This window comes from Pseudochaenichthys georgianus, chromosome 18 (genome assembly GCF_902827115.2).
Source record: "Pseudochaenichthys georgianus chromosome 18, fPseGeo1.2, whole genome shotgun sequence".
Taxonomy (NCBI): Eukaryota; Metazoa; Chordata; class Actinopteri; order Perciformes; family Channichthyidae; genus Pseudochaenichthys; species Pseudochaenichthys georgianus.
In genome coordinates this window covers 15,204,596-15,227,678 of record NC_047520.1, presented here as the reverse complement: position 1 = coordinate 15,227,678, position 23,083 = coordinate 15,204,596, and the positions used below count along the sequence as shown (strand labels likewise).

The window sequence follows — 23,083 nt, the reverse complement described above, 5'->3', positions numbered from 1 at the left end:
CACACACACACACACACACACACACACACACACACACACACACACACACACACACACACACACACACACACACACACTGAGTGGTGGTTTAGAGACAGTGTGGGAGTGTGTACGCCTCTGTGTCCCAAAATAATCACCAGATGAGGGGCAGGGAGGCAGGGCGAGGCTGGTACAGGAAGATATAAATGGATGCTAATTGCAAGGTTCCTTAAGATTACACTGCAAACTTAAACAAACTCTGTCTGTGTACGTGTGTGAAAATCATCCAGCATGTACAGGACAGTCTTTCTCCCTCACACACTCGAATGGATACTAGTGTTATGACTCTAAAAATTGTATAAATGTAGTACAACATGGCTTTACACTAGCACACACAGATTAAGATTGTAATAACTGTATGGTCTCTCATACAACCAACCAAAAGAAAACTGAGCTTCCATGTATTATTTCTATAATCCCTCTAAAAATAGTTCAAAAGAGGCAAGTCTTAACTGTAGCTTTCCAGAGCTGCACCATCCTTACACCAAAAGCTGACTCTGCCTGTTTTTCTAAGCTTAGAAACTCACATTAGCTCTGTTTGGATACACTGAATTAGAAGAAGCTGCATCGCATCGCCTCAAATCCCATCACAGTTTCGACAAAAATAGTTTGCTCCTCCTACTCAAGTGTCACTTACTGATTTAGCAAAATACACTAATTTTCTTTCTAATCCCACAAGAGGCTCTTAATGCAAGAGAGGCGAGAGAGAAGGATGATGTCGAGGAGGAATGGAGGCAGCTCTAGATATAAATGGTAGATAATTACATAGTTGACTCTCTCACATTGATGTGAGGAAAGTGCAAGAGAGCAAAGTAGAGAGGCAATCAGTGGTGGATGCACAGATACACACCCCTATACTGTAATGATTTCATAAAAACAATAAAAGACATGTTTTTAAATAAGAAAGACTCAGTTAAAAGCATCCCTTCTGCAATTCCAGCTTTTCAGGAAATAAGAACGGAGATTTCATATTGCAATTTCAATGGAAAACCCCCATACTGACATCAAGAAAAATACACATGTTGCAAAACACGTTATTGGAAAATCAGAAAACTAGACATGGGATTATTCTCTATTTTCACAGGAAACCACACAACCTGTGACAGATGATGTAGCAGTGAGACCAAAGAGGAACACAGCTCAGCAACACCAGTACAAATGAGTTTATGGGCCTGAATCGCCATCTGCTGCCCATACCAGGCATGACAACAAACTCTATCCTCTCCTCGTCTTACATTTATCAGTAAGAGAGAATAGGAAAAAAAGAGTGTAAATGTCTAACACGTCATACACAAATAAAAATCACTTTAAAGAATGATTATTTCCTAATGTTCAGTAAGACACAATCTGCATGTTTACACAGGCATGCCCGCCCAACCCTCTGCTTATCAGCTTCAACATCTGACAAAAGCAAACCTCATATAACTGTTGTGTAACATGGGACTGCCCTCCGTGTCTATGTCATATTAATTAACCTTTACCCTGCAGTCTCTGAATTCCTTTAGGAGAGAAAGTAATGAGTGTCTTTAGGAAGAATGAAACTCGTTTTATATCAGCAGGCAACCCAACATGGACCAAGCCTATTCAGGTATTTCCATATTTCTGGTCTGTCAGTCAGTATGTATGTTAAGTGTTTTTTATAGATGTTCTCTTTTCTAGACAGGATAGAGAGAATGGATATAATGGAGAATGATACTCAACTTTACCGCTAACAGAGACAATAAGTATTTATTCTGCCATGTAATATAATAAAGCCTTGATACAATTAATTAGTGCACAAATACAATTTAGAAATGCCTGTTGTTTACTTCAGTAGTCATTGTATGCTTTCTTTTACTTCTACAAAACTTCATTGTCATTTGAAAGCTAAGTTAACCTTGGCTTTTAAGATTTTACATTCAAAACAGATAATCTGTCAATTAAATATGATCCAATTGTATGTATTAAACCCGTGTTTTGCAAACTTTTTGGTCTGAGTTACCACATTACATAACTGCAACATAACCACCCAACAGTAGGCTATATAGGCCTAAGTATAGGCCTAAGTAAGTATAATCTCCACCTAGACCAGCTACACAATTAAAAGGTTGCTACTTACACAATAAGCAGCTACAATATTAAAAGGCTGCTTGCACATTAACACATTAGTAATAATATTCCAATAATACAGTTAATAACAAAATGCCTCTTAAAAGGGACTATTCTGCTGCATATAAAAGATAAGTAAGGACTTTAACTTGTAATGGAGTTGTATACAACTGTAGTATTACTTTTAGTAGTATAAGATCTGAATCCACCAATGATTCAAATAGAAAAAGATGGATACAAGTACAAATGCCAATACTTCTGTGCATTTTAAATCATGCTGTGCCTCTAATATGAGCATTACGGTATCCGGTGAGACAAACAAAGCACCAGCCCAGTTCCTAGCTCGCAACAGTGACGTCATCGCGCAGCGGCGGTACAATGACGCTCGGCGATTGGGTGAGCGAGGAGCTAAAGAGTATTGTACATTAAAAAGACAAGACGCCGATAACCAAAACAACAGCTGCGGCCGCATGAGGCCAGCTAAGGACGCACTCGCACTTTTCGGGCACCTGCTAAAATGATTTCGGGTAAGGAAACCTATTAATACACCTTTTTAACGAACTAATTTAGCTCCGGAGCAGCTTCCGCCCTGTAGTAAGTTTCTTTTGTCCTCTTCAGTCAACAACAACAAAACAACCGAGTCAGCGTGTTGACCGGAGAGGAAGGTGTGCTGGCTTCTTTTAAAAACAGTGTAACAGCGGGTGATTTAGGATATCAAATATTGGTCCGTGTTGCCAAAACGGGTCTGTTATCTCACTGTGAATACCTTTGGACTATCTTATGCCAGGGAAGCGTAACATATATGCTGCTGGGTGTGTTAGGCAGCATCAGCCATACAATGGATGATGCCATTTTAAAATGCTCGAATAATTAGCTTAGTAAAACGAAAGCACACTTGCTATATGGACACATTTTTGTAGCCATGCTCTTCTTTATAATAGATATGTACTGTATAGGAACACATTTAGCTTTACATTATAATGGACAGTCACATTTCTATGTATTATCTCATACAGGTCAAGTGCAGGGCAACACTGATATCAGCCAGCTGTGGTTTAATAACAATGAAATGTACTCACAATAATATGTGCACAGCATGTACATCTACTTATGACTATTTCATTGTCTGCCATATGTAGTAATTCATTCATGTTTACCTCTTTCCAATTTTTGGGAATCTTACTTCTCTAGATGTGACGATGGCTGCACACTTTAATATTTCTGACAGTGAGTCAGATTCATCAGAGGGGGCCGAGGAAGGAGAACATATCCAACCGTCCCCTGTGCAGGGGCAGCAGCTCCCTCAACGACACTCCGTCACCCTTCCTGAGCTCAGATTGACAGGTAGGAACACTCAAGGAATTGTGTGAGAAATGGGAATGAAATAAACAGTGCTTTAAAAAATATTATACATTTATACTTATGTACTTGGTGAGATTGCATTTTGGGTTGAAATGTAAGCATTTGAAATGTAAATCCCCCTAGTTTGACATTGTTGAACACGTTTGTCCAGCCCAGTGGTAACTAATGATTTCTTTTCATTCATTCTCATATAAGCCCTCATGCTCCTGTGATCATTACTAACTCCTCTCACCTTTGTCTCTTTAAAGGGACCGGGCGAACCAGGCTCAACTCAGAGTCCCACGCCTACTCTGTCTCCAGAGACGGGGAGCTCCAGGCTCGGGGGGAAGACGAAGTTGGCACGCCCACGGAGGGTGCTCCATTCAGGGGACGGTCCAAGTCAGCTCCCCCTGCTCTGTGGGCAGCCAAGAAATACGGCCAGCAGCTCCGAAGGATGAGCGACGAGTTCGACAGCATGCTGGACAAAGGGGTGAGAGCGAGGGGTCAGAGGGTGGAAGTCCATCTTCAGTTGTATTTGAAAATGTGGGGAATAACGGCTAAAAAAAAGTACAGTTTTAACATTTCAAAGGATTGACTAAATCTATGTTATTCATTTTGTTGACAAATGTTCCAACAGTTTTCAAACTCAGAGAAAATGTGATGTTTAATTAAGGGAACGGTGTGTTTTATTTGGCCGCCAGTAATGGTTTCTTATCCTTTTAGAACATGCGTCAGCGCGTTGAGGTTGTAATACCTACATTTACTTATATCCCATTTGAAGCCACATTTTTATGATCTACTTTTTAGATCCTAGATGTTTTTAATTGTATATCAAATCCAGTTTAAAGATTGGCTCATCAAGCGTTCAAAAAGCCTTAACGGTTACAGGGGGAAAACACTGCCTTTAACACGAATCTGCTTTTTTTGTTTGTTATTAATTGCAAAAACGGCCATGATCCCACTCTACTAGGGCATCAATTGTTATTTGTTGATTGAGATCCCCCTAGATAATATCACATAATGTCACGTGTCTTAAACATTGTCTCTATTTTGCGCAGGAAATGAAAAAGGTGAGAAGTCCCGGGCCGGCCAAACAGATGCCACACTCGAAAACCTGGTGGAGCTACCTCTTCAGTCACCAGGAGATGGAGGGAGAGAACAACCACCGCAACGAATAAGCATAAGAGAGAAAATTAAGAGGGACTTGAGGTTCAAGGAATGAGCAGAAAGCAATGGGGAAGCCAGGAGAACAATCGTGATGAGAACAAAAAGACCTGCTCTGACCAAGTGTCCCATCCTAGTCATGTCATTTTTATACGTCATTGGTAACTACATTTAGGTAAATCTTTTTGCATTTGTGTTGGTTTTGATGTTAACTATATAGCTGGGCAGCGCACTGTGAAATGGTAAGAGTCACTCAGGCATGAGGATGGACTGGTGGCTATCTGAACCCCATAGAATGGATCAAAAGACGGGCCAAGGGAGGAGAGAAGAGCTCTTGAAAACATAAAGAAAGACCAGCATTAAGTGGATTTGAGCGGTGACTACTCAGTTTGAAACCACTTCAGTTGTCTCTCCCATCAACACTATGCAATATACTGTGGATGGAGAGGTATAAATGCACTGGAATCAAAACACCCAAGGCCACCTTGAATGCTGTTAGAATTTCCTTCCTCATCTTCTTGAGGACATGTTACTTATGCTTGTTTTGCTTCGAATGTTAGTTCGTGGAGACCACTGTAATTGTGTGCCAAAATAACCTGCAGGTAACAGAGGATGGAGGATAAAATGGGAAGGATTTTTTAGAGTATTCAGCTCAGGCCTTTATCTAACTTCCTTTACTACTACCTGCAAGCTAGTACAATTTAAACAACTGTACGTACTTGACTATCATTAACTGCTTTATATCTGAAATTTATCAAAAGAAGAACAATCTTGTACAAGGACAATCTATAACAGAAAATACTATCTTTTGTAAGACTTCAGGTTTAGATTATATCTGAAGAAAATGATATTACTATAAAATAAAAAAAGCACAAACCAATGTGAATTTATCTTTTCAAAGCCTTTGATGAGCAAAAAAAATAAGACCTTGTAACTTTAATGTGTAAATATTTTGTTAATATTTTATCAAATTGCAGGGGTAGGGGTGAAGGGTTGCTTTAGCCAGATTTGTATTTATCGAGTTCCTATTTTACAAGGTTACCATGCTATTTAATAAGGTTGGCCAACCTAGGAATAGGCAGTGTACAATCCATGGCTGTTGCGATAGATATATTAACTGCTATACAAGAAGCCTACACACAAGCCTTTGGCCTCGTTTTAATCAGCAACGAGTGCATAACGGAGGTGGATTTAGAGTACAATCACATTTCAAACACTGGTGGAAGGGATTTAAACTTGTCTTTATAAAACTATCTGTTCAGGAAAATCAGTTTCCTGTGCTTTTAAGGTTATAAAACAATGAGTTACATGCAGGTTGGTCACTCTTTATCTGCATTAGGATCTGAATAAAATGGATCTTAATGTATGAAGCCTTAAGTCTAAGTGCTGATCTAAATTTGCTTTGTATGCGTTATATTCTGGCTTATATATTAACTAAGATCGGGACTTCTACATGGATTGGCTATTTGTGAATTGTTTATCAATGTGATTATTGAAAATGGTAATAGGTTTGTTCTTCTTGTCTAACTCTCTTCCTCTTGACTGGTTGAGTTGTGAAGTGATGCAGGCTGAGGGGGCTTCATTTGTATCGTCTTTTAAACTAAAAAACCTTTATAGCTTTTCTTAAACTTGGTTAAACGGGAGATTTTTAGACAATCTGAAAAAGGGGCCATTGTTTTTTTGAGATTTAATCAAGTTTACTATATGTTTTGGTAAAGCTCCCAACTCAATGACTACAGTTAGACTAGGCTGTTACATTTTGGCTACATTAAAGTGACTCCATTATTTGATATCCCATTTCATAAACAGATCAATAGGGAAATGAGGAAAGGGTGTTTAAATAAATATTGTTTCCACTCCTAGTAGACCTGTACTTTGACACAAGAACAACAGTAAATCAGCTGATAAAGAGTTTGTACACGGTGTTCAGAGCTTAGGGTCAGATATGAGTTTAAAAGAAAATCATATTGTCAACATGAATGCCTTGAACATGCTGTAACTGGTGTACCTGTGCATTATCAGCCATGTCTGTTTACCGCCTTACATTTTACGGTCAGTCACCTTTACGCTCAAGAAAAAGTCACAACTGTGAGAAAAATATAAAATGTCGATTGATGGAATTCACATTGTGGTTTTGACTGTTAAACATTAGTAGCAGTGAACACACCCCAGAGGAGAGACCTGCCTGGGAACCTGGAGTTTTGCAACCATCCTTGGTATTACTTGAATCTGGAGATGTGTGTGGGGAGAAAATCGAATTTGAATATTCCCTCTTGTTTTGGAAATTCCTTTTATTAATATCTTTTGCAAATGTTCTCTACAGCTGTGAAACTTCTTGTATATGCGGTCTTGAATAAAGAATTTTAGAGTCGTTTAAAAGTGAGTCGCTGTGTAATTCTTTAAAGTTCTCTAGTACAAAGGACACTGAAATCATATTTCTTTCAATGCAAATATGTTCATTAACAATTCAAATGCAAAGCTAGAACACAAACAAACGGAATAATACTTTGAAGTCTAAACTAGTCAGTTTACTAGTTATAAAAGGTGGCACATATGTCAACATATTGTTGTTGTTGAAAGGTTCAGTGTTTCATGGATTATTGGTCATGATAAACAGTATACATTATTGGAAACATGTGTCCCAAATGTTACTTGAGCTCTTAGATATTTCAGTAAGTACATTTACTAAATCCTTAATACATCAGCCCAGCACATTTGATACATTTCTAATTTCCCATTTGTTCTGGTTGTGGTATCCTGTAATTGCCAGTAAAAACGAAAGAACAGCATTTAGGACGCTTAATATGAGCCCATGTGTGGTTTATCAAACCACCTGTGATGCGTCCCGGCAGAACTTGTGCCCACAGTCCAAAGCTGACAGTATGTCCATGTCTGTGTCACTCAGTGTGAAGTCAAAAATCCTGGCATTGTCCTTTATTCTGTCTGGATTTGAGGACTTTGGCAGCACTGGGACACCCTGCTGCACAGCCCAGCGCAACAGGACCTGCAGGGGAACAACAGACCTAAAGGTTTCCAAATAATGTCTAGAGGGGAGGCTGCCACAAAAATATGTTCATTGAGAGGTATTTTATTTGTTTGTATGCGTGTGCGTTACCTGTGCAGGCGTGCGTTCACAGTTCTTTGCCACCTCCAGCACCACAGGGTCAGTGACCAGATCTCCTTTCCCCAAGGAGGAGTATGCTTGAAAACACACTCCATATTCCTCACACACTTTCCTCAGCTCTGTCTGGCAGAACTTTGGGTGAAACTCTACCTGAAGAAACAATTAAAAACACAGTGTGCATCAGCTCTTAAAAGACTATTATACATGTGATCCATCCTCCTCCTCTATCAGTGTCCTACCTGCAGCAAAGCAGGAGGGATCTTGCAGCTCTGTATCAGTTCTCTCATGTGTGCTGGTGTGTAGTTGGACACTCCGATGGCCTTCAGCTTCCCCTGGGCATGCAGCTCCTCCAGAGCGGCCCAACTCTCAGCTCTGTTACCTGCAATTAAATATTCATCAGGATCTTATCATCCGTGTAACTCAAGTACAACTAAACTGTAGCGGAGCGTGAAGAGATTGAATCTTAACTCTTAATTAGTAAAAAGCATTACATTATCAAATATTGCTACACATGGTAAAAGTTATTCAGTGTCTCTTATTACAGTATATGTAATTAATTTAGTAATGCATGTAGCTATAAAATGCATTTCTCTCTCAAATGTAAAAGCTAAAGGTAAATTCCTCTCATGTAAGGTAATTTAATCTTAAAATGGATAGTTAGGTAGAGGTGTATTTGTTGAAATTGTCTAAATGATTAGCTTCCTCTTGCCCATAAACTAATGTTGTCTACTTTTGTGAGGGTGTACCTTAACATCCCAAGTAAATACTGTCAAAAAAGTATCCTTTGAAGAAAATGTACTTTAGATAATGTGGACCTTTACAGTCTTTTTTGCTGAACACATTTATTGCGACTGTCCTGCTTTCGTCCACTAAAATTAAATCTGTTTTGCCGTCTACCGTCTTAAGCAGCATGAATATGAATTCTTTACCAGAGTTGCGTGGGTCAGTTATCTCTAGATCCTTTGTTCCAGGCCAGTGGATCAGGTAGAGGTCAATGTAACCCATGTCCAGATCAGACAGGCTGTGGAGGGCTCCTTCCATGGCTCGCTCACCCTGATCCTTGGAGCCCAGCTTACTGCAGGGAGAAAGAGAGAAGTTGAGTATTGTATGCTGTGCCTTTGAGAGTCATCAGTGCCTCAATATGGTTTCTTAGAGAAGATAAGGTTATGAGGAAACCGTACATTGTAGTGTTTATATTTGTCATTTTACCTAGCATCAATTTGATTATATTCCAGCTGTATTCAAGTTTAAATACATTTAAACTTGCTACTATTGTACTTCATAGATCCCTTATTTACTGACATAATGTGCTCTTTTGGAAAGGACATCACCTGGTTATGAACACATCCTCTCTGGTTAAGCCATGTTTGGGCAGGAGCTGCTTAAGCGCTCGGCCCAGTTCAGCTTCATTCAGGTATACGGCTGCACTGTCAAAAGCCCGATAACCAGCAAGCAGCGCTGCATCCACAGCCCGGGAGACATCTTCAGGAGACACCAACTTGTAGGTCCCAAAACCCAGGAGGGGCATCTGAACCCCGGTTTTTAGGAGGACAGAATGTGAAGAGGAAGACATCTGATCTGAAGGCAGTTCTGCTTTTCTGTATCCTGTTGGTTTACCCAAAACTGTGAAAGAAAGAGACAGGGATTTTTCTTGTTGAGACAGTAGATTGATTTTATACATCGACCTTTAGCAACAGTTTCATTCATTACAGAGGAAGGTCCGAGGGTTTTAATGTGGAATGTTTTAAAGAGGGATAAGGAATGTAGGGATGAATTATGTATTGCATCTTGTTGTATGGTCCTATATTGTTTAAGTTTGTGTCAGGTATTGTTCTGTCTGTATTATTTTTTTGAGTTTTGTGTATTTAATCTATCCATCTATTATTAAGTGTGTATTCTGTACCATCATTTGTGAATGTGTTGTTGAGTTTTATGCATTTTAATAGGCCAATATAGGGACAGGCTTTACACATATGCATGATAACAAATGCTGTTGTGTGGCATTGCTTTATGCTACATACCTGTCCCTATACAAAAGATACAGTGTTCATGCAATATCAGGACATAAGGATGTAACAGTGCAACTTGGAGTGCAATGTGGCTGTGGCAGTAAGTGACTGTATATGCAAAATACAATGCTATCTGGTAGTACAGTTTCTCATAACAGATCATGTAAACGTGGTTAATGATCTACAATGAAACAGAACATGACAAAGTACAGACTAAATGAGCAGAGCCATGCCATATAGAGGGGTCACAGGAAAAACTGTCTCCCTTTAAAGCAGGGCTGTGCTCTCTCTGCACCTTAACAGAGCTACACTTTCACACCAAATGTGAAAAATAAAAAAGCGTTAGGTAATTCTTATTGTATTTTAAGAGTTGCTAGCTTACAGCAATCTTTAAGTTTCCGTCTGCCATTATAACTGAAGGACAGTGAGGGATATATTATGTACACGTTATTTTTGGTTGTTTGTTATTTTTGCTGTTTTAAACGTCACAGAATTACGAACATAACCGCAATTATGTTAATATTGGCAGTGTGACGGCTATTATGACACAGTATTCATAAAAACGAAGAAACCGTTACATTACCGTAGTATAGTGTAAAACGCGATTAAATGCCATATTTACAGACAATATTTTCATCTCACCTTTTCCGCTGAATACTTTCCAAGAAGAGTAGCAGCATTTGTGAGTGACCATGCAAGGAAATCTCTCCTTATTTCTAATTTTAGCCGTTACACAGGAGTGTTTACAAGTATTTCTTCCTGCTACACGTGGGAGCTGACAACCATGTGACAGTTAGGACGCTGCTGATTGGTTGAAGACAATCAGAAGAAGCAGAGCCGTATTAGAAACCGGAAGGCGGGAATGGGACACCTTTTCTTTCTTTTTTTTAAAGAACACAATCAAGTTAGTATCTTGTATATTAGATTGAAGAATAATAATATGCACTGTACACATTTATATTTCAAATTGAAGACATTTAATAAACACAATGTTTCTGTTTTTTAATTATTTTATTCTGACTTTGCATATGAATTAAAGTGTGAGACACCAAAGAATATAGAAATAGTCTTAACATGATGACACGGCTTTGCTCTACATGCAGCACATTTAGGCCTAAAAGGCTTTGCATGTTTCATGGCATATGGGTGACAATTAAAAAGGACCACTTATAAGTAAATGTTTTCTAAAAGGTTTCCTGAACTCTCAGAAGCTTAGTACATATATTTGCCAAATTTCTGAATACATCAGTCCAGTGCATTTATTACGTAACTGAGTTGTCCATATCCAACCTCTCACCTTTACCACCACTTCGTTTTTGCAGTCAGAGCTAAAGAACAGCCAAATTAAAGAGGCATTGTGAATATGTGGTCTTTCAAACCACTTCTGATGGATCCCAGCAATATTTGTGTTCACAGTCCAAAGCTGAAAGTCTGTCCATGTCTGTGTCACTCAGTGTGAAGTCAAAAAGCCTGGCATTGTCCTTTATTCTGTCTGGATTTGAGGACTTTGGCAGCACTGGGACACCCTGCTGCACAGCCCAGCGCAACAGGACCTGCAGCGGAACAACAGACGTCAGTGTTTGTACAAAAATACTGTTAGTCAAGATACTCTTAGGCTGCGGCCCCACGAGGACGAATTTGGTCGTTTGCGTTACTGTTTAGTGTCATATAGACCGTTCGGCCACACGAGGACGACCGAATATGGCACTAAACGACAACGGGTCCCAAGGTGGATAGAAATGCATACGCCACTCTCTGGGGGGTCAAACAGCTCCGTGTGTGCGCCCTATACGGACATTTTCAGATCACTGATAGTGATTGCGCAATAGCCCCGCCTCTCCCCACCTCTTCTGCTCACCTCCGCTTACCCCGCGCCAGTGCTGAAGTGTTTCGCCACCAACAACAACAACACTGGCGGATCGCAGAGTTGCTATCGTGCTCCGGACGCTATTGACCATGCTACAGTTGTTTGTGCAACATCTACAGCAATAATGATGAGGCAATAGCCCCGCCTCTGCTGCTCACCCCCACGTCAAAGTAAACTGCACCCTGAATTCAGATTATTTATCTTTCTCTCGCGAGTGAAATCTAATCTGACAGGACGGAGACACGCAGCTCTGCTCACATGCAGCTCCTCCCGCTGCAGCAAAACACACACTTCAAGTCAGATCATCACCCTTAGCTATTTTAATTACCTCTCAAACTCCCTAAACTAGTTATAAATATGTTTATTTTTACAGTCGGCCGGGTCACTGATTACTGGATGAGCTGCTGCATGAGACAGACGTTAGGCTTGTTTGAGACACATTGCGGCTCGCCTCGAAAGTAGACGAGAGTAGCCGATCGCAGCCGGGGGAGGTGTCAAAAAGCTCGTCTTAAATCGGACAGCTCGGACTCGGAGTCGGCTTGACTGGCTGGGTTTGCAATGGCGGAAATTGCGTTGGCGTTTTTCGTTGCAGATGAAGTGGATGTAATAGAAATGCTCCTCCCTCTTAATGTTTGCAAAACTGATAGGTGGACAGGCTACAAATGATCAGTCCCTTCAGATCCGCACACATGAAGCTGAATGAGCATGAATTGAACAGACCTGCTGCTGTGTTAACTCTTTAGCTGCCACTTTAAGCTTTATGATGTGTACAACATGGATGCAATTTGATTTAATCTTGCCATTTTAAATGATGTATTCAATAAATAAGGTTAAACCAAATCATTACAATATATTTTATTTTAATGATTTGGTTTAACTTAAAGAGAAACTTTATTGTTATTGCACATATTACAGGTACTGAGACAACGAAATGCAGTTTAGCTTCTAACCAGGTGCAACAAGCAGCGAAGTGGAAAGTAATGTACACAATCTACAGAATAACATATAGAATGAATGAAATGATGAATAAACAGTGGGGTATGAATACACTAGATATCAGCCTGTGAGCAGTATGAACAGTGTGTATGAATACACTAGATATCAGCCTGTGAGCAGTATGAACAGTGTGTATGAATACACTAGATATCAGCCTGTGAGCAGTATGAACAGTGTGTATTAATACACTAGATATCAGCCTGTGAGCAGTATGAACAGTGTGTATGAATATGCTAAGATATATAAAGTATGAAAACGGTAAGCAGTGCAAGTATAGTATAAAATATATAGATATTAATTTCATGATGATAAACATTGTGGAACAATGATGAAAAATGGGAATGGATGTGACGACGTAAAACTGACACAAAACAACAACAAACTTTTGCCAGCCAATTGGAGAGTTTCATCAGCAGCACGTGGTAAAAACCACCAATGAGCGCTCAGCTCGAGATACCAGCGAGCCGTTTCCCATCAAGCATTTCGCTTCCGCAGCTCGTGGAGAGCAAGTGCGCCAACTCGCCTCGCCTCGCTCTCAAGGCTGCGGGCGTCTTTGTCCCGCGAGATTTCAAAGTCTCATGTGGGCGAGTCTCCAGAGCAAGTCGGACAAAATGACTAACCATCATGCAACGCACCAGCAAGACGTTGATCGCAATTGCGCAGGTCTGCGCAGGTCTTGCTTGTCTCAAACAAGCCTACTGGCGCTGTCCGAAGAGAGGGAGGAAAAAGAGAGGCTCCGTGTATTTTATCATTATATTATATAGAGTCGTTATTCATTTGTTTTAAAGCTCAATAAATAACAAAGAAGACCTTTGACCGGCACTTTTATAATTTTGTCCGGAAGATTTCAACTTTAATACACGCTGACTGGCGAAAAACTCTGCCCGGTTCCCTCGGCCCCCACCGCGGAGAATAAACAGAAGGGCAACCATGACAACCATGCTTCTTCGCTGCTTTTGTGGAGGAAGTTACAGCGCCACGTAGAGGCTCCTGCATATGTACTGCAGCTTCTCCAGCGGTTGGAGCTAAACGGAGCGGTCTCGTGTGGGCAGACACTATCCGGATAATTATTGCATGTGGACGGAAGCCGTTTGCGATTGCGTTTGCGTTAATCCTATGCGTTTAGCCGTTTTCGTCCTCGTGGGGCCGCAGCCTTAGTGTGTGTTTACCTGTGCAGGTGTGCGTTCACAGTTCTTTGACACCTCCAGCACCACAGGGTCAGTGACCAGCTCTCCTTTGCCTAAGGAGGAGTATGCTTGGAAACACACTTCATACTCCTCACACACTTTCCTCAGCTCTGTCTGGCAAAGCCTTGGGTGAAACTCTACCTGAAGAAACAACAAAAAAAAGAAAATGTGTGAATTGTCTCTTTAAAAAAAAACTATTATACATGTGATCCATCCTCCTCCTCTATCAGTGTCCTACCTGCAGCAAAGCAGGAGGGATCTTGCAGCTCTGTATCAGTTCCCTCATGTGTGCTGGTGTGTAATTGGACACTCCGATGGCCTTCAGCTTCCCCTGGGCATACAGCTTCTCCAGAGCGGCCCAACTCTCAGCTCTGTTACCTGCAATTAAATATTAATCAAGGACTCAATCAAAGATAAGATTCAAGATGTCAGTTTATCTCCCTCTTCCATAATGTAGCTGTACTTGGATAACACTGACCATTAGTGAAGCAATTGTTTATAAAACATTTGATTCATGGGTAACTAGGATTTTGAACAGAGAATATGTTTACACTGATGTTACAACTTCTATTTAAGTTAAAGATATGAGTACTTATTTCACCACTGAACACATGCATACGGCAGTTATGATTTAAATTACATTTTTGTACCCGAGGGAAAACTTTGACTTTATCCGGATTCTTTACCTGGGTTGCGTTGGTCAGTCACTACACGCCCCTGTGTGCCAGGCCAGTGGATCAGGTAGAGGTCAATGTAGCCCAGGTCCAGCTGAGCCAGGCTGTGGAGGGCTCCTTCCATCGCTCCCTCCCCCTGATCCTTGGGGCCCAGCTTGCTGCAGGGAGAAAGATCACATGATATGGGTTATATACAAAAAACGATTTAGTTTCGAATCAGTAATCAAATATTCCAGCTGCATTCTATATGTATGTTTTAAATGAGTTATGGGCAAACCCATGTATATCACCTTGTTATGAACACATCTTCTCTGGTTAAGCCATGTTTGGGAAGGAGCTCCTTCAGCACTCGGCCCAGGTCAGCTTCGTTTCGATAGACGGCTGCACTGTCAAAAGACCGATAACCTGCCGCCAGCGCTGCATCCACAGCCTGATAGACATCTTCAGGACCCACCAACTTGTAGGTCCCCAGACCCAAGAGGGGCATCTGAATCCCAGTATTTAGGAGCACGGAAGGTGAAGAAGAGGAAGACATCTGATTGTTCTTTTTGGCACCCTGTTAGAACAGTTGGTCTACAACAAACTGGTAAAGGGGGAGAGAGAGTTAGGTAAGACATACATAGAAAATATTAATTTACTTCAATGAAAAATCAGTAACTGTAAATACAATTTTATAATGTGCCATGCCCTACAGCTTTCTGTGTATTACAGAAATGCATTTCCACCATAAACATGATCCTGGGAAAGGACCCTAGAGTCCCTTGCCCTTGCAATATAATACCATATTAAGGGAACTGGGTAGGAATGCCACTAAATAATGATTAAAGATTATAATCTCACCTTTTAAGTCTTTTCCCTTCAATTATAAGAAGGCATAGCACGTTTTAAAAAGTCAAAAGTTCATAAAGGCAAACGTGAAATTACTTCTAATATTTACAACTACTCCTTCCTGCTATGCGTGGTCACATGACAGACATGTGATCTTTGAGGCGGTTTTCTCCATCACTCGTTTAACTCGTCTGGCTCGTTTGAGATGAGCGAGAACGACGCAGACCAGCGCAATTGCGACCGCCGTCTTGCTAGTGCTTTGCATGAAGGTTAGTAAATAATATTGTCCGACTTGCTCACTTGCTTTCTGGAGGCTCGACTTCATGAGACGTTGAAATCTCGCGGGACAAAGACGCCGGCAGCCTTGACTCCGAGCTGTCCGACTTCAGGCGAGCTTTTTGAGACCTCCCCCAGCTGCAATCGGCTATTCTCGTCTACTTTCGAGGCGAGCCGCAGCTCATCTCAAACAAGCCTAGTGACTCCTGCTCTGCCGCTGGTGATTGGAAGAAAATCTAGCTTATCAAAGTAGGCCTAACGATCCAAAGGCGGGAACTCACTTCTTCCAGCGAATCATGGGGCGAGGAGTGTTTGATTGACGGTCATAGTTTTAACCGTTGGCGTGCTGGTGGAGGGGGAGGTACATTGCTGCTAGACGACCGACCAACTTCATGCCCACCGTTTCTCTAGACATTACGGTAATTTCAATAGAGCGCGAATGAGAAAAACAATATTTTTGACAGTTATTTAATATACTAAGTAAGGAAATGTTATCACCATAAATATTTAATTATAAATGTGTGCAAGCTAGTTAGCTAAATCAATTTAACATTTCCGGTTATGTTGAACTGTATGTTGGTTGCCCTCTGAACCAAAAGTCCATCAATAAATAAATGAATAGCTTGTTTTTGTGATTTTGTTTTCCAAACCATGTCAGGTCAGTCATGCCACTGCAGGCCTTCTCCTCCACTTTTGCTGAAACTCGATTCTTCAGAGCTGGTAGTTTTATCTACAAGATCAAGATAAGAGGAGGCTGCAGCTTCAGGCAAGTCACACAATGTCCTTTACATCTTCACAGCCCTGCCTTATTTCTTGATATATTTTTCTTCCCTTCTCCTGTTCTCTTTGTTGAAAAGAGCGAGACAAGTCAGCAGATACATCCCAAGACAGCCCAGTACAGTCTTGCTGTTTTACTCAGGGCTTAGCCTAAAGGGGAGCAAAGAGAAAAAGGGACTATTGTGACATAATAAAGAAGGAACCAGTTCAAAACCATGCCAGCTGCGATTACTTTGCTAGTAATAACATGGTCTAAAGTAGCTGTTAGTTACTGGTCGCACATCTTGGTGATTATCATTCAAATAGTGATAAGCGTACCTAAAAAAAGAGAGAAGGCTCTTAGAGCAACTAAAGACAGGAATTATTGTCCTTCTTTCTTGAAATCAGAGAAAAACAACACAGGCCCCTAAGGCAAACAACAGTAAGACTATTCATGGTATCCACTCTTATCTCCTTCCCTACCTCCTTTCCTTTTTTCCCTCGAGATTCAATCCCGCAAAGCATTGCAACATTTTCCTAAATCTTAAAAGCAGTTGGGGAGATGGCTGAGCTTCAGGCAACAGAGGAAACATTGATCTTTTCTCTCCATTTTAACTTGTTTTCTTCTAACACTACTGCCTGTAATGGCTGCTGTTACACATTCTGATGTGTGTCTTATTTTGTTTCATCTGTGAAAAGAGGATCAAAGGCCCCACAGGATCTGTCTGCTTTGATTCAGGGATAAAGCCTCAGAATAAAAGTCCTAACTGATCCTGAAATGCCTTAAGGCTGCAGAAGATTTTCAGAAAAAAAAAGTGTAAAAAGCTATTGTGATATGTGTTTATTTTTCATCAGGGGAGAAGAGGTCATGGGAGGAAACTGCTTCAATCAGGAACTGGAGGTAATTATGGGTACTGCAGGTACAGCACTCACATGTGTTTTGTTCACACTATTCTTAAATTAAATGTCTACATTCACACTTAACTGACCCCTTCTTGTTCACAGTTTTCTTTTTCCTTTCTAACTCCCTCTCTTACTTTCTCTTTTTCTGTTTTTAGGAAATTATCAGAACGGTTCTTGGCAACCTGGACAGTCTCCAACCCTTCTTTAGTGCCCACTTCAATATCTTCCCCTGTATCCTTTGACATATTTTATTCATGAACAGTATTTCTTTTTCAGTCAGCTTTCTACCCATCCCATTGCTGTGTATCTCTCTGCCACACTTCCAGCCTGTGTCACCTTTAAACATGGGCACGAGCTCACCAATTTTCACCAAAATTACTTCTACTTCTACTTGTTGCAGTAACAAAATAAATCCAGGGCATGACACAATTAAAGTTCAGTCTTGAGATCACCATCATTCATTTTGATGCTTTAGCAAATTGCACGGTAGCATCTTTGTTCATTATACTTTACTAAACACAGATCAAGGAATAAATCTCCTGAAGCATATTCACTGGATATTACCTGTATTTTGTTAACCGTGAGTACCAGATCAAAAGCGGTGGGAAGGGGCACGTCAGGTGGTGCCCAAACACGGTGACAGGAGGCTGGCAGCCTACCCCTACTGCCTGACCCTCTACCTGGAGAAAAACATGCAGCATGGTGAGGGCTGGGAATTCATAAAGGGGCAACGAATAAATGTTATTTGCTCAAAGACATGGGCATCTGTTTTTAACTGATTGTCCTGCTGATGTAGCTGTGTGATGAAGAACAGACAGGTCTTAGTACAGAACACAAACAGACACAACATACATACATCAGGCGCTTTGATGGCTCACATTCAATGTGTTGCAGAGGAAGCAAAGCAAGCAGAGGAGAAGCTGAGCTCAGTGAGTAACACAAAACATAGATGAATGTAGGGTTCATGTTTTACTATCAAACCGTCTTTGTATCTCGTAAAAGTTGTAACTGCTGCATGTTTTCTAGGAGAAAGACGCTGCCGTTTCTGAGCCCCGGTCAAAGCGCTGTAGAAGATGTTCACCACTAGAGGGGGCCATACTAAAGGACTTAAACCAGGATTTTGAGACTAAAAGCAAGGCTTCTGCGGTCGGGTGAGTGTTTGCAGTAACCTGAAGCTACATTTACTCTCACATTTAACCTCACAGGGAACCACGACTAAGTGCTTAGAAGAGCAAATAAATGTGTGCATTGACTACAAACCTACCCTGTGGTTGCAAAGAGGGTCACATATGGGCTCCTTCTGAACTTCATGAGTTTAAGATTTGTTTCTGAATATGTATTGTCTATATTTGACCAAAATCTAATACTAACAGTAGTCGTACGCACCCGAATATGCACTTATATTTCACAATGTGGCGATAGAAAGAAGAGTTTTTATCTATTCTGCCCTGCTTCACACACACACACACACTAACACAGAAACACACACACGCACACTAACATAGAAACACACACACTAACACAGAAACACACACTAACACAGAAACACACACACACACACACACGCTCCAGGGATTCGTGCAGTTATGACACAGACAAGAGGCGAACGGGCGCCACCTCAATCACACTGACAGTCAGATCAGTGGGGCGCAAATGATGATTTTAGAAGCACACACACACAATAACTAGTTTGTGTTAAACTTATATAAACAGAATTGTCTCTTCTTGAAGGACGCACACTCAGATGCACAAACTGTGTAAACATCCTGCAAGCAGCAGAGCCTCAAGCATCATTACCAGCTCACAGGAAATCAAACTCTCATTGCATTATATTCACCACGCTGACCATTACACTTACATGTCCTTACAAAGGTGCTACACAAATACAACACACACTTGTATTCTCACAGTGATGCCCTGGAGAGACAGATGGTTTGTTTTCCTGTTAAACCTGCTGGAAAAAGGGAACAGAGAAGAATGAGTTTGAAACATCCTCTAACGGAAGGTCTTTGGAGGCCATGCACTACGAGGCACGAGACCCACCAATTTACTATTTGAAGATGAGCCTTTTTAAACCTTGGAGCCCCGTTGTTCATTGACAAAAAAAAAAAGATTATTTTCCAGATTTATTTCTTGTAAATGTATTTATTGTTTTTTCTTTGATTTATCGGGAATTTACGGGATAATATTTAAGTTTCTTTATGGTATATCTGTGACTTTTTAAATGTATCGTTATCACTTACATCTGAGAGAATATCCTCTCTTTTTTCCATGAAGGTATGACTTTAATCCTATCAAGTTTCTTCTCAGAATATAACCCCCCCTCCCACAAATCTGTTACAAACCTGCTTTAACCTACAATAGCTTTAGTAGGCTTTTGTTTAAAAGATAAGCATGGGCATTATTATTTTTATTCTATTCCTATAAAATATCTGTATTCTTCTATAACATAAATTGTGTAAATCATATTTAAATGCCACCTGAATTTGACTGTACAGTATCTAGTTAATTCTTTATTTAAAAGTAGAAAGCTTAGTTCCTCATGTATTTTAACTTATTGTTTTTTGATGTCCAACTCTCAGCAGGCCCTCTCTGGATCGTCCACGGACACTCAGAGATGCAAAAGAAGATGCAGGATGCTTTGATGAGGTGATTTTTTTATTACATCTACAAAAAGGTCCACATCAAATCTAACTGCTTCACTGATCCGACACTTTCCTAAATGTCAAATGAAGTAATTTCATCCCACAGTTGTTCTAAATAAATTGAATAACACATTTCCTTCTAATTTTAGCCTTTCGTTTCCTCTCTACCACATCTACTGTATAAACACACTCTTGGAGCATCTCTGTCTGTATTGTAGCCCCAAGCTAACATTTGTGCAGACTGTAGCATAACAAGTGTGATCAAGGTGAATAAAAGCATTACATCAGGCACAGAGTGTGTGCTTCTGGGTAATTGTGCTCCCTCCTCATCTCATCTGATCCAGGTTTCTTTTACCCACTCTTTTTCCCCTCACATTTGTTTCAAGTGGAAAAAAGGATTTAAACTAATCGTGTTGAGCTTTAAAAAAGGATTACGCTTGAACAATGAAGGCAGTCATTAAGTTCATGGCACAAACCCACTCAAAGACCAAGAGACAATATTCGGGTTATCAAAAGTACATTCTTAAGCTCATAAAGAAGTCCAATTGACCGTTAACTGTGCCCCACCACTCAGATGGACTGTTAGTATGCTAAAGCCTGATTTTAACCTCTGTCTCAAGCTGAGCTTTTTATATTTTTGGCCAGAAACTGCATTCTTGAATTTCTGAAATGGCAGATAAACATTATTTTGTAAAAGACAAGAATCCAAACTCTATTTATGGATTATTGCTCGTACCACAGACGCATGTACGCTGCTTAAACTTATAGATAACTCTAGATCTGCATTAGATAAGTCCTTTTTGGTGGGAGGTGTGAGCAAAAGGTGAAATAAAACACATTTGACTACTATAACTGTAAAATAGATTTGATATTCTGTCCTTTTATTCTCTCCCTCAGAAAGACGCACCACAGCAGAAACCAGGTGTCACAGTGAAAGGAAGTGGGACTCCAGGTGAAGTGCATTCTGGGACAATAGAGCCCATGGAAGAGGATGAGGAAGAAGATGAAGAGTCTGCCCCTGGGACCCCTGAGAGGCCAGGCATTCTGAGTCGACTAGCCAGGTCTGTGTGAAGCCCCTGAGCAGCCATACTAACAAACAGGGATGTGTTAGCACGCTAAAAGCTAACGCTGAGAACAACATATCAGTGTATTGGCAAACAGTAAGCGTAAGACTCACACCTTCTTCAGAGAGGAGGGCGATGTCACTGTTTGTAGATATGATTGACTTCACAGGAGGAACAAGAGATAATTGTTGCTGCACATCCGAAAGAAGAAGGTTGACAAAGATTCAAACGGATCGGGGAAATCCAGCTATTGTAAGCACAGAGATGACAATATTCCTGGTTGTGTTGAGACAGGCGGAGATGCCCCGAGGCGCGCAGAGAAGCAGCTCCGCTCTCACACAGCACGCCAAACACATGGAGTCCTTTCCTGGTAATAATGATATGCAGCAGCCATTAATCACAGTGCGTTAACGTTATCTGTCTCCCTCTCTGCAGCCATGTCTTCCCCTTCTCCCTGCTCTTTGGAGACCCCTGAGGGCCACGGCACGGAGACAGGAGCTGTTACTGGGGAATGAAGCGGAAACTCGCCGGGGTTTGTTTAGTTCAAGTTCTGCACAGAGAACTCAGGATTTGTTTTTTCAGGAACATTTTAATAGGCCTGTTTGTCTCCCTGTCTTTGAAGAATCTGTTATATAAGGGTCATTATTAATCATTCTTATTGTTCAGACTTATGTAAGATTTTCTAATTTATTTATATATCTTAAGTATATTTTAATAAAACTATTACGTGCAGAGTTTTCTGTTGCAGCTCTTATAAGCAAATACAGATGTTGCTTCCTTGTTTCCATTGGTAGTTTTTAGTGATTTGTTTATAGCATCACCTGCAAGAACTCTTTCAATCAGTGTGAATTCATGTGGACATTTCCACAGCGATTCACTTTCATGAACTCCGACCCCCCTCCAAATCCAACAAAAGAGCAGCATGTCTTTTATTTCTTGGTTTCCCATCTTAAGTTCTGTTAGATTTAAATTGCCTTCATGATCTGCGGCCCCATTTGCATCTGATCTCTTTTTTCTTTGCCTACACACTGCTTTAATGATGTTTTATGTTAAGCAAGTGTTTCTTATGAACAATGTACCAGTTTAATTCATCTAACTCATCTTTCACGGGAGTGCGTTGGGTGTTTAATTCACGTTAGCACATTCCAACGGACAATGGCCGCTTATTTCCACTCGTGTGTGTGTGTGTGTGTGGGGGGGGGGGTAAATGGGTCAACTGGACTCGAACATCACCTCAGAAACAGGAAAACCTTGCCTAATCCTCTCCTAACATTGTCATAGAGCCCAAAATAACACACACATAATCTTACACTAACGTCTACTTACACACTTTGACCACTCACAATATCCTGTCAGACATAATGATACATATAAAATAACACACTCTCACACATCATACACTGCAGCACAGACACACACATGCATCATATACTTTCACACACACACACGCTGAGATTAGAATAACAGGGCAGAAGTGGAAGCGGACGCATTAATGATATTATAGTTATTCAAGACGCCACGGTTTCCACGGCAGCCGAGAGCGACGGGGCCACTCAGCGATACAAACATCAGTCACCCCGCTGACTCACACTGGAGAAATGTGTGTGTGTGTGTGTGAGCGTGTGCGTGCATCTCAGCTACAAGAGACTCCAGTTTAACAAAGTCCATTCACATCTAATTCTCTCCTGATGAGGTGCTGTGGGCCACTCAGATTTATAGTCTCTCTCTCTCTCTCTCTCTCTCTCTCTCTCTCTGGTTGGCATGGAATCAGAAGAAACACACTGCAGCTCACAGTCAACACACTAATAGTGTAGTGTGTGTACATACGTGTGTGTAGGTGGGGGGTTTAGGTGATGATGTCACACATTCCGTTTTCCATTGAAAAACGGTGTTTGGGAATGATTTGGGATGGAGGGGCCATAAGATGATAATTGTGTTTTCCTTAGAAAAGTGTGTATGTGTGAGGATGTGAGTCAGTGTGAAGCGCTGGGAGCCAAAGCATCACCATCTACACTAAATCATTAACGGACACAATTATATTTAGTAACATTTTTGTCCATGTTGTTCATTTGGTTAACTAAAGATGAGACAAAACGATGGTGAGACGGCACATAAACTGGTG

The 23,083-nt window shown here is 40.8% G+C and overlaps 4 protein-coding genes across 10 annotated transcripts; 2 read left to right on the top strand and 2 right to left on the bottom strand.

Annotated features, from left to right (window-relative positions):
* The first annotated feature begins 1,534 nt into the window (after positions 1–1,534).
* On the top strand, positions 1,535–7,011 carry badb (BCL2 associated agonist of cell death b). Of its 2 annotated transcripts, none has more exons than XM_034105779.2 (4): positions 1,535–1,627; positions 3,319–3,471; positions 3,738–3,958; positions 4,527–7,011. In XM_034105779.2, exons 1-4 carry the CDS (start codon positions 1,609–1,611, stop codon positions 4,644–4,646), a joined length of 513 nt encoding a protein of 170 aa, XP_033961670.1. In that variant the 5' UTR covers positions 1,535–1,608; the 3' UTR covers positions 4,647–7,011. The 2 variants fall into 2 exon arrangements, with proteins under 2 accessions (XP_033961670.1, XP_033961671.1); XM_034105780.2 differs by lacking the exon at positions 1,535–1,627 and adding an exon at positions 2,484–2,654.
* Positions 7,012–7,098: 87 nt separating this feature from the next.
* Positions 7,099–10,552, bottom strand: LOC117463515 (glyoxal reductase-like). Its single transcript, XM_034105778.2, has 6 exons — positions 10,408–10,552; positions 9,088–9,379; positions 8,686–8,831; positions 7,996–8,135; positions 7,748–7,906; positions 7,099–7,636 (listed from the first exon to the last, which is right to left on the bottom strand). The coding sequence occupies exons 1-6, from the start codon at positions 10,457–10,459 to the stop codon at positions 7,457–7,459; spliced, it is 969 nt and encodes a 322-aa protein (XP_033961669.1). The 5' UTR covers positions 10,460–10,552; the 3' UTR covers positions 7,099–7,456.
* Positions 10,553–10,757: 205 nt separating this feature from the next.
* LOC117464093 (glyoxal reductase) lies at positions 10,758–15,749 on the bottom strand. 3 transcript variants are annotated; one of them, XM_034106632.2, is made up of 6 exons: positions 15,622–15,749; positions 14,780–15,072; positions 14,502–14,647; positions 14,054–14,193; positions 13,798–13,956; positions 10,758–11,318 (listed from the first exon to the last, which is right to left on the bottom strand). In XM_034106632.2, exons 2-6 carry the CDS (start codon positions 15,022–15,024, stop codon positions 11,139–11,141), a joined length of 870 nt encoding a protein of 289 aa, XP_033962523.1. In that variant the 5' UTR covers positions 15,025–15,072; positions 15,622–15,749; the 3' UTR covers positions 10,758–11,138. The 3 variants fall into 3 exon arrangements, with proteins under 3 accessions (XP_033962523.1, XP_033962521.1, XP_033962522.1); XM_034106630.2 differs by having other exon boundaries at positions 15,618–15,747; XM_034106631.2 differs by lacking the exon at positions 15,622–15,749 and adding an exon at positions 15,330–15,556.
* On the top strand, positions 15,516–21,746 carry LOC117464094 (membrane-anchored junction protein). Of its 4 annotated transcripts, none has more exons than XM_034106634.1 (10): positions 15,516–15,586; positions 16,252–16,359; positions 17,205–17,250; positions 17,408–17,483; positions 17,844–17,954; positions 18,147–18,181; positions 18,279–18,403; positions 19,835–19,901; positions 20,795–20,958; positions 21,397–21,746. In XM_034106634.1, exons 2-10 carry the CDS (start codon positions 16,259–16,261, stop codon positions 21,434–21,436), a joined length of 765 nt encoding a protein of 254 aa, XP_033962525.1. In that variant the 5' UTR covers positions 15,516–15,586; positions 16,252–16,258; the 3' UTR covers positions 21,437–21,746. The 4 variants fall into 4 exon arrangements, with proteins under 4 accessions (XP_033962525.1, XP_033962526.1, XP_033962527.1 ...); XM_034106635.2 differs by lacking the exon at positions 15,516–15,586 and adding an exon at positions 15,887–16,012 and having other exon boundaries at positions 16,257–16,359; XM_034106636.2 differs by lacking the exon at positions 15,516–15,586 and adding an exon at positions 15,887–16,012 and having other exon boundaries at positions 19,838–19,901.
* The last annotated feature ends 1,337 nt before the right edge of the window (positions 21,747–23,083 follow it).

Bases quoted from the DNA above. Each gene is read 5' to 3' on its own strand.
- badb (XM_034105779.2), top strand. The intron at 3,472-3,737 runs GTAGGAACACTC...GTCTCTTTAAAG, and splicing joins TCCTGAGCTCAGATTGACAG to GGACCGGGCGAACCAGGCTC. The intron at 3,959-4,526 runs GTGAGAGCGAGG...TATTTTGCGCAG, and splicing joins ACAGCATGCTGGACAAAGGG to GAAATGAAAAAGGTGAGAAG.
- LOC117463515 (XM_034105778.2), bottom strand. From the start codon at position 10,459: ATGGTCACTCACAAATGCTGCTACTCTTCTTGGAAAGTATTCAGCGGA. The intron at 8,832-9,087 runs GTGATGTCCTTT...TTCTCCCTGCAG, and splicing joins GAGGATGTGTTCATAACCAG to TAAGCTGGGCTCCAAGGATC. The intron at 8,136-8,685 runs GTAAAGAATTCA...ATTTAATTGCAG, and splicing joins AACTGACCCACGCAACTCTG to GTAACAGAGCTGAGAGTTGG.
- LOC117464093 (XM_034106632.2), bottom strand. From the start codon at position 15,024: ATGTCTTCCTCTTCTTCACCTTCCGTGCTCCTAAATACTGGGATTCAG. The intron at 14,194-14,501 runs GTAAAGAATCCG...ATTTAATTGCAG, and splicing joins GACTGACCAACGCAACCCAG to GTAACAGAGCTGAGAGTTGG. The intron at 11,319-13,797 runs GTAAACACACAC...GTTCCGCTGCAG, and splicing joins GTGAACGCACACCTGCACAG to GTCCTGTTGCGCTGGGCTGT.
- LOC117464094 (XM_034106634.1), top strand. From the start codon at position 16,259: ATGCCACTGCAGGCCTTCTCCTCCACTTTTGCTGAAACTCGATTCTTC. The intron at 16,360-17,204 runs GCAAGTCACACA...ATTTTTCATCAG, and splicing joins AGAGGAGGCTGCAGCTTCAG to GGGAGAAGAGGTCATGGGAG. The intron at 17,251-17,407 runs GTAATTATGGGT...TTCTGTTTTTAG, and splicing joins GCTTCAATCAGGAACTGGAG to GAAATTATCAGAACGGTTCT.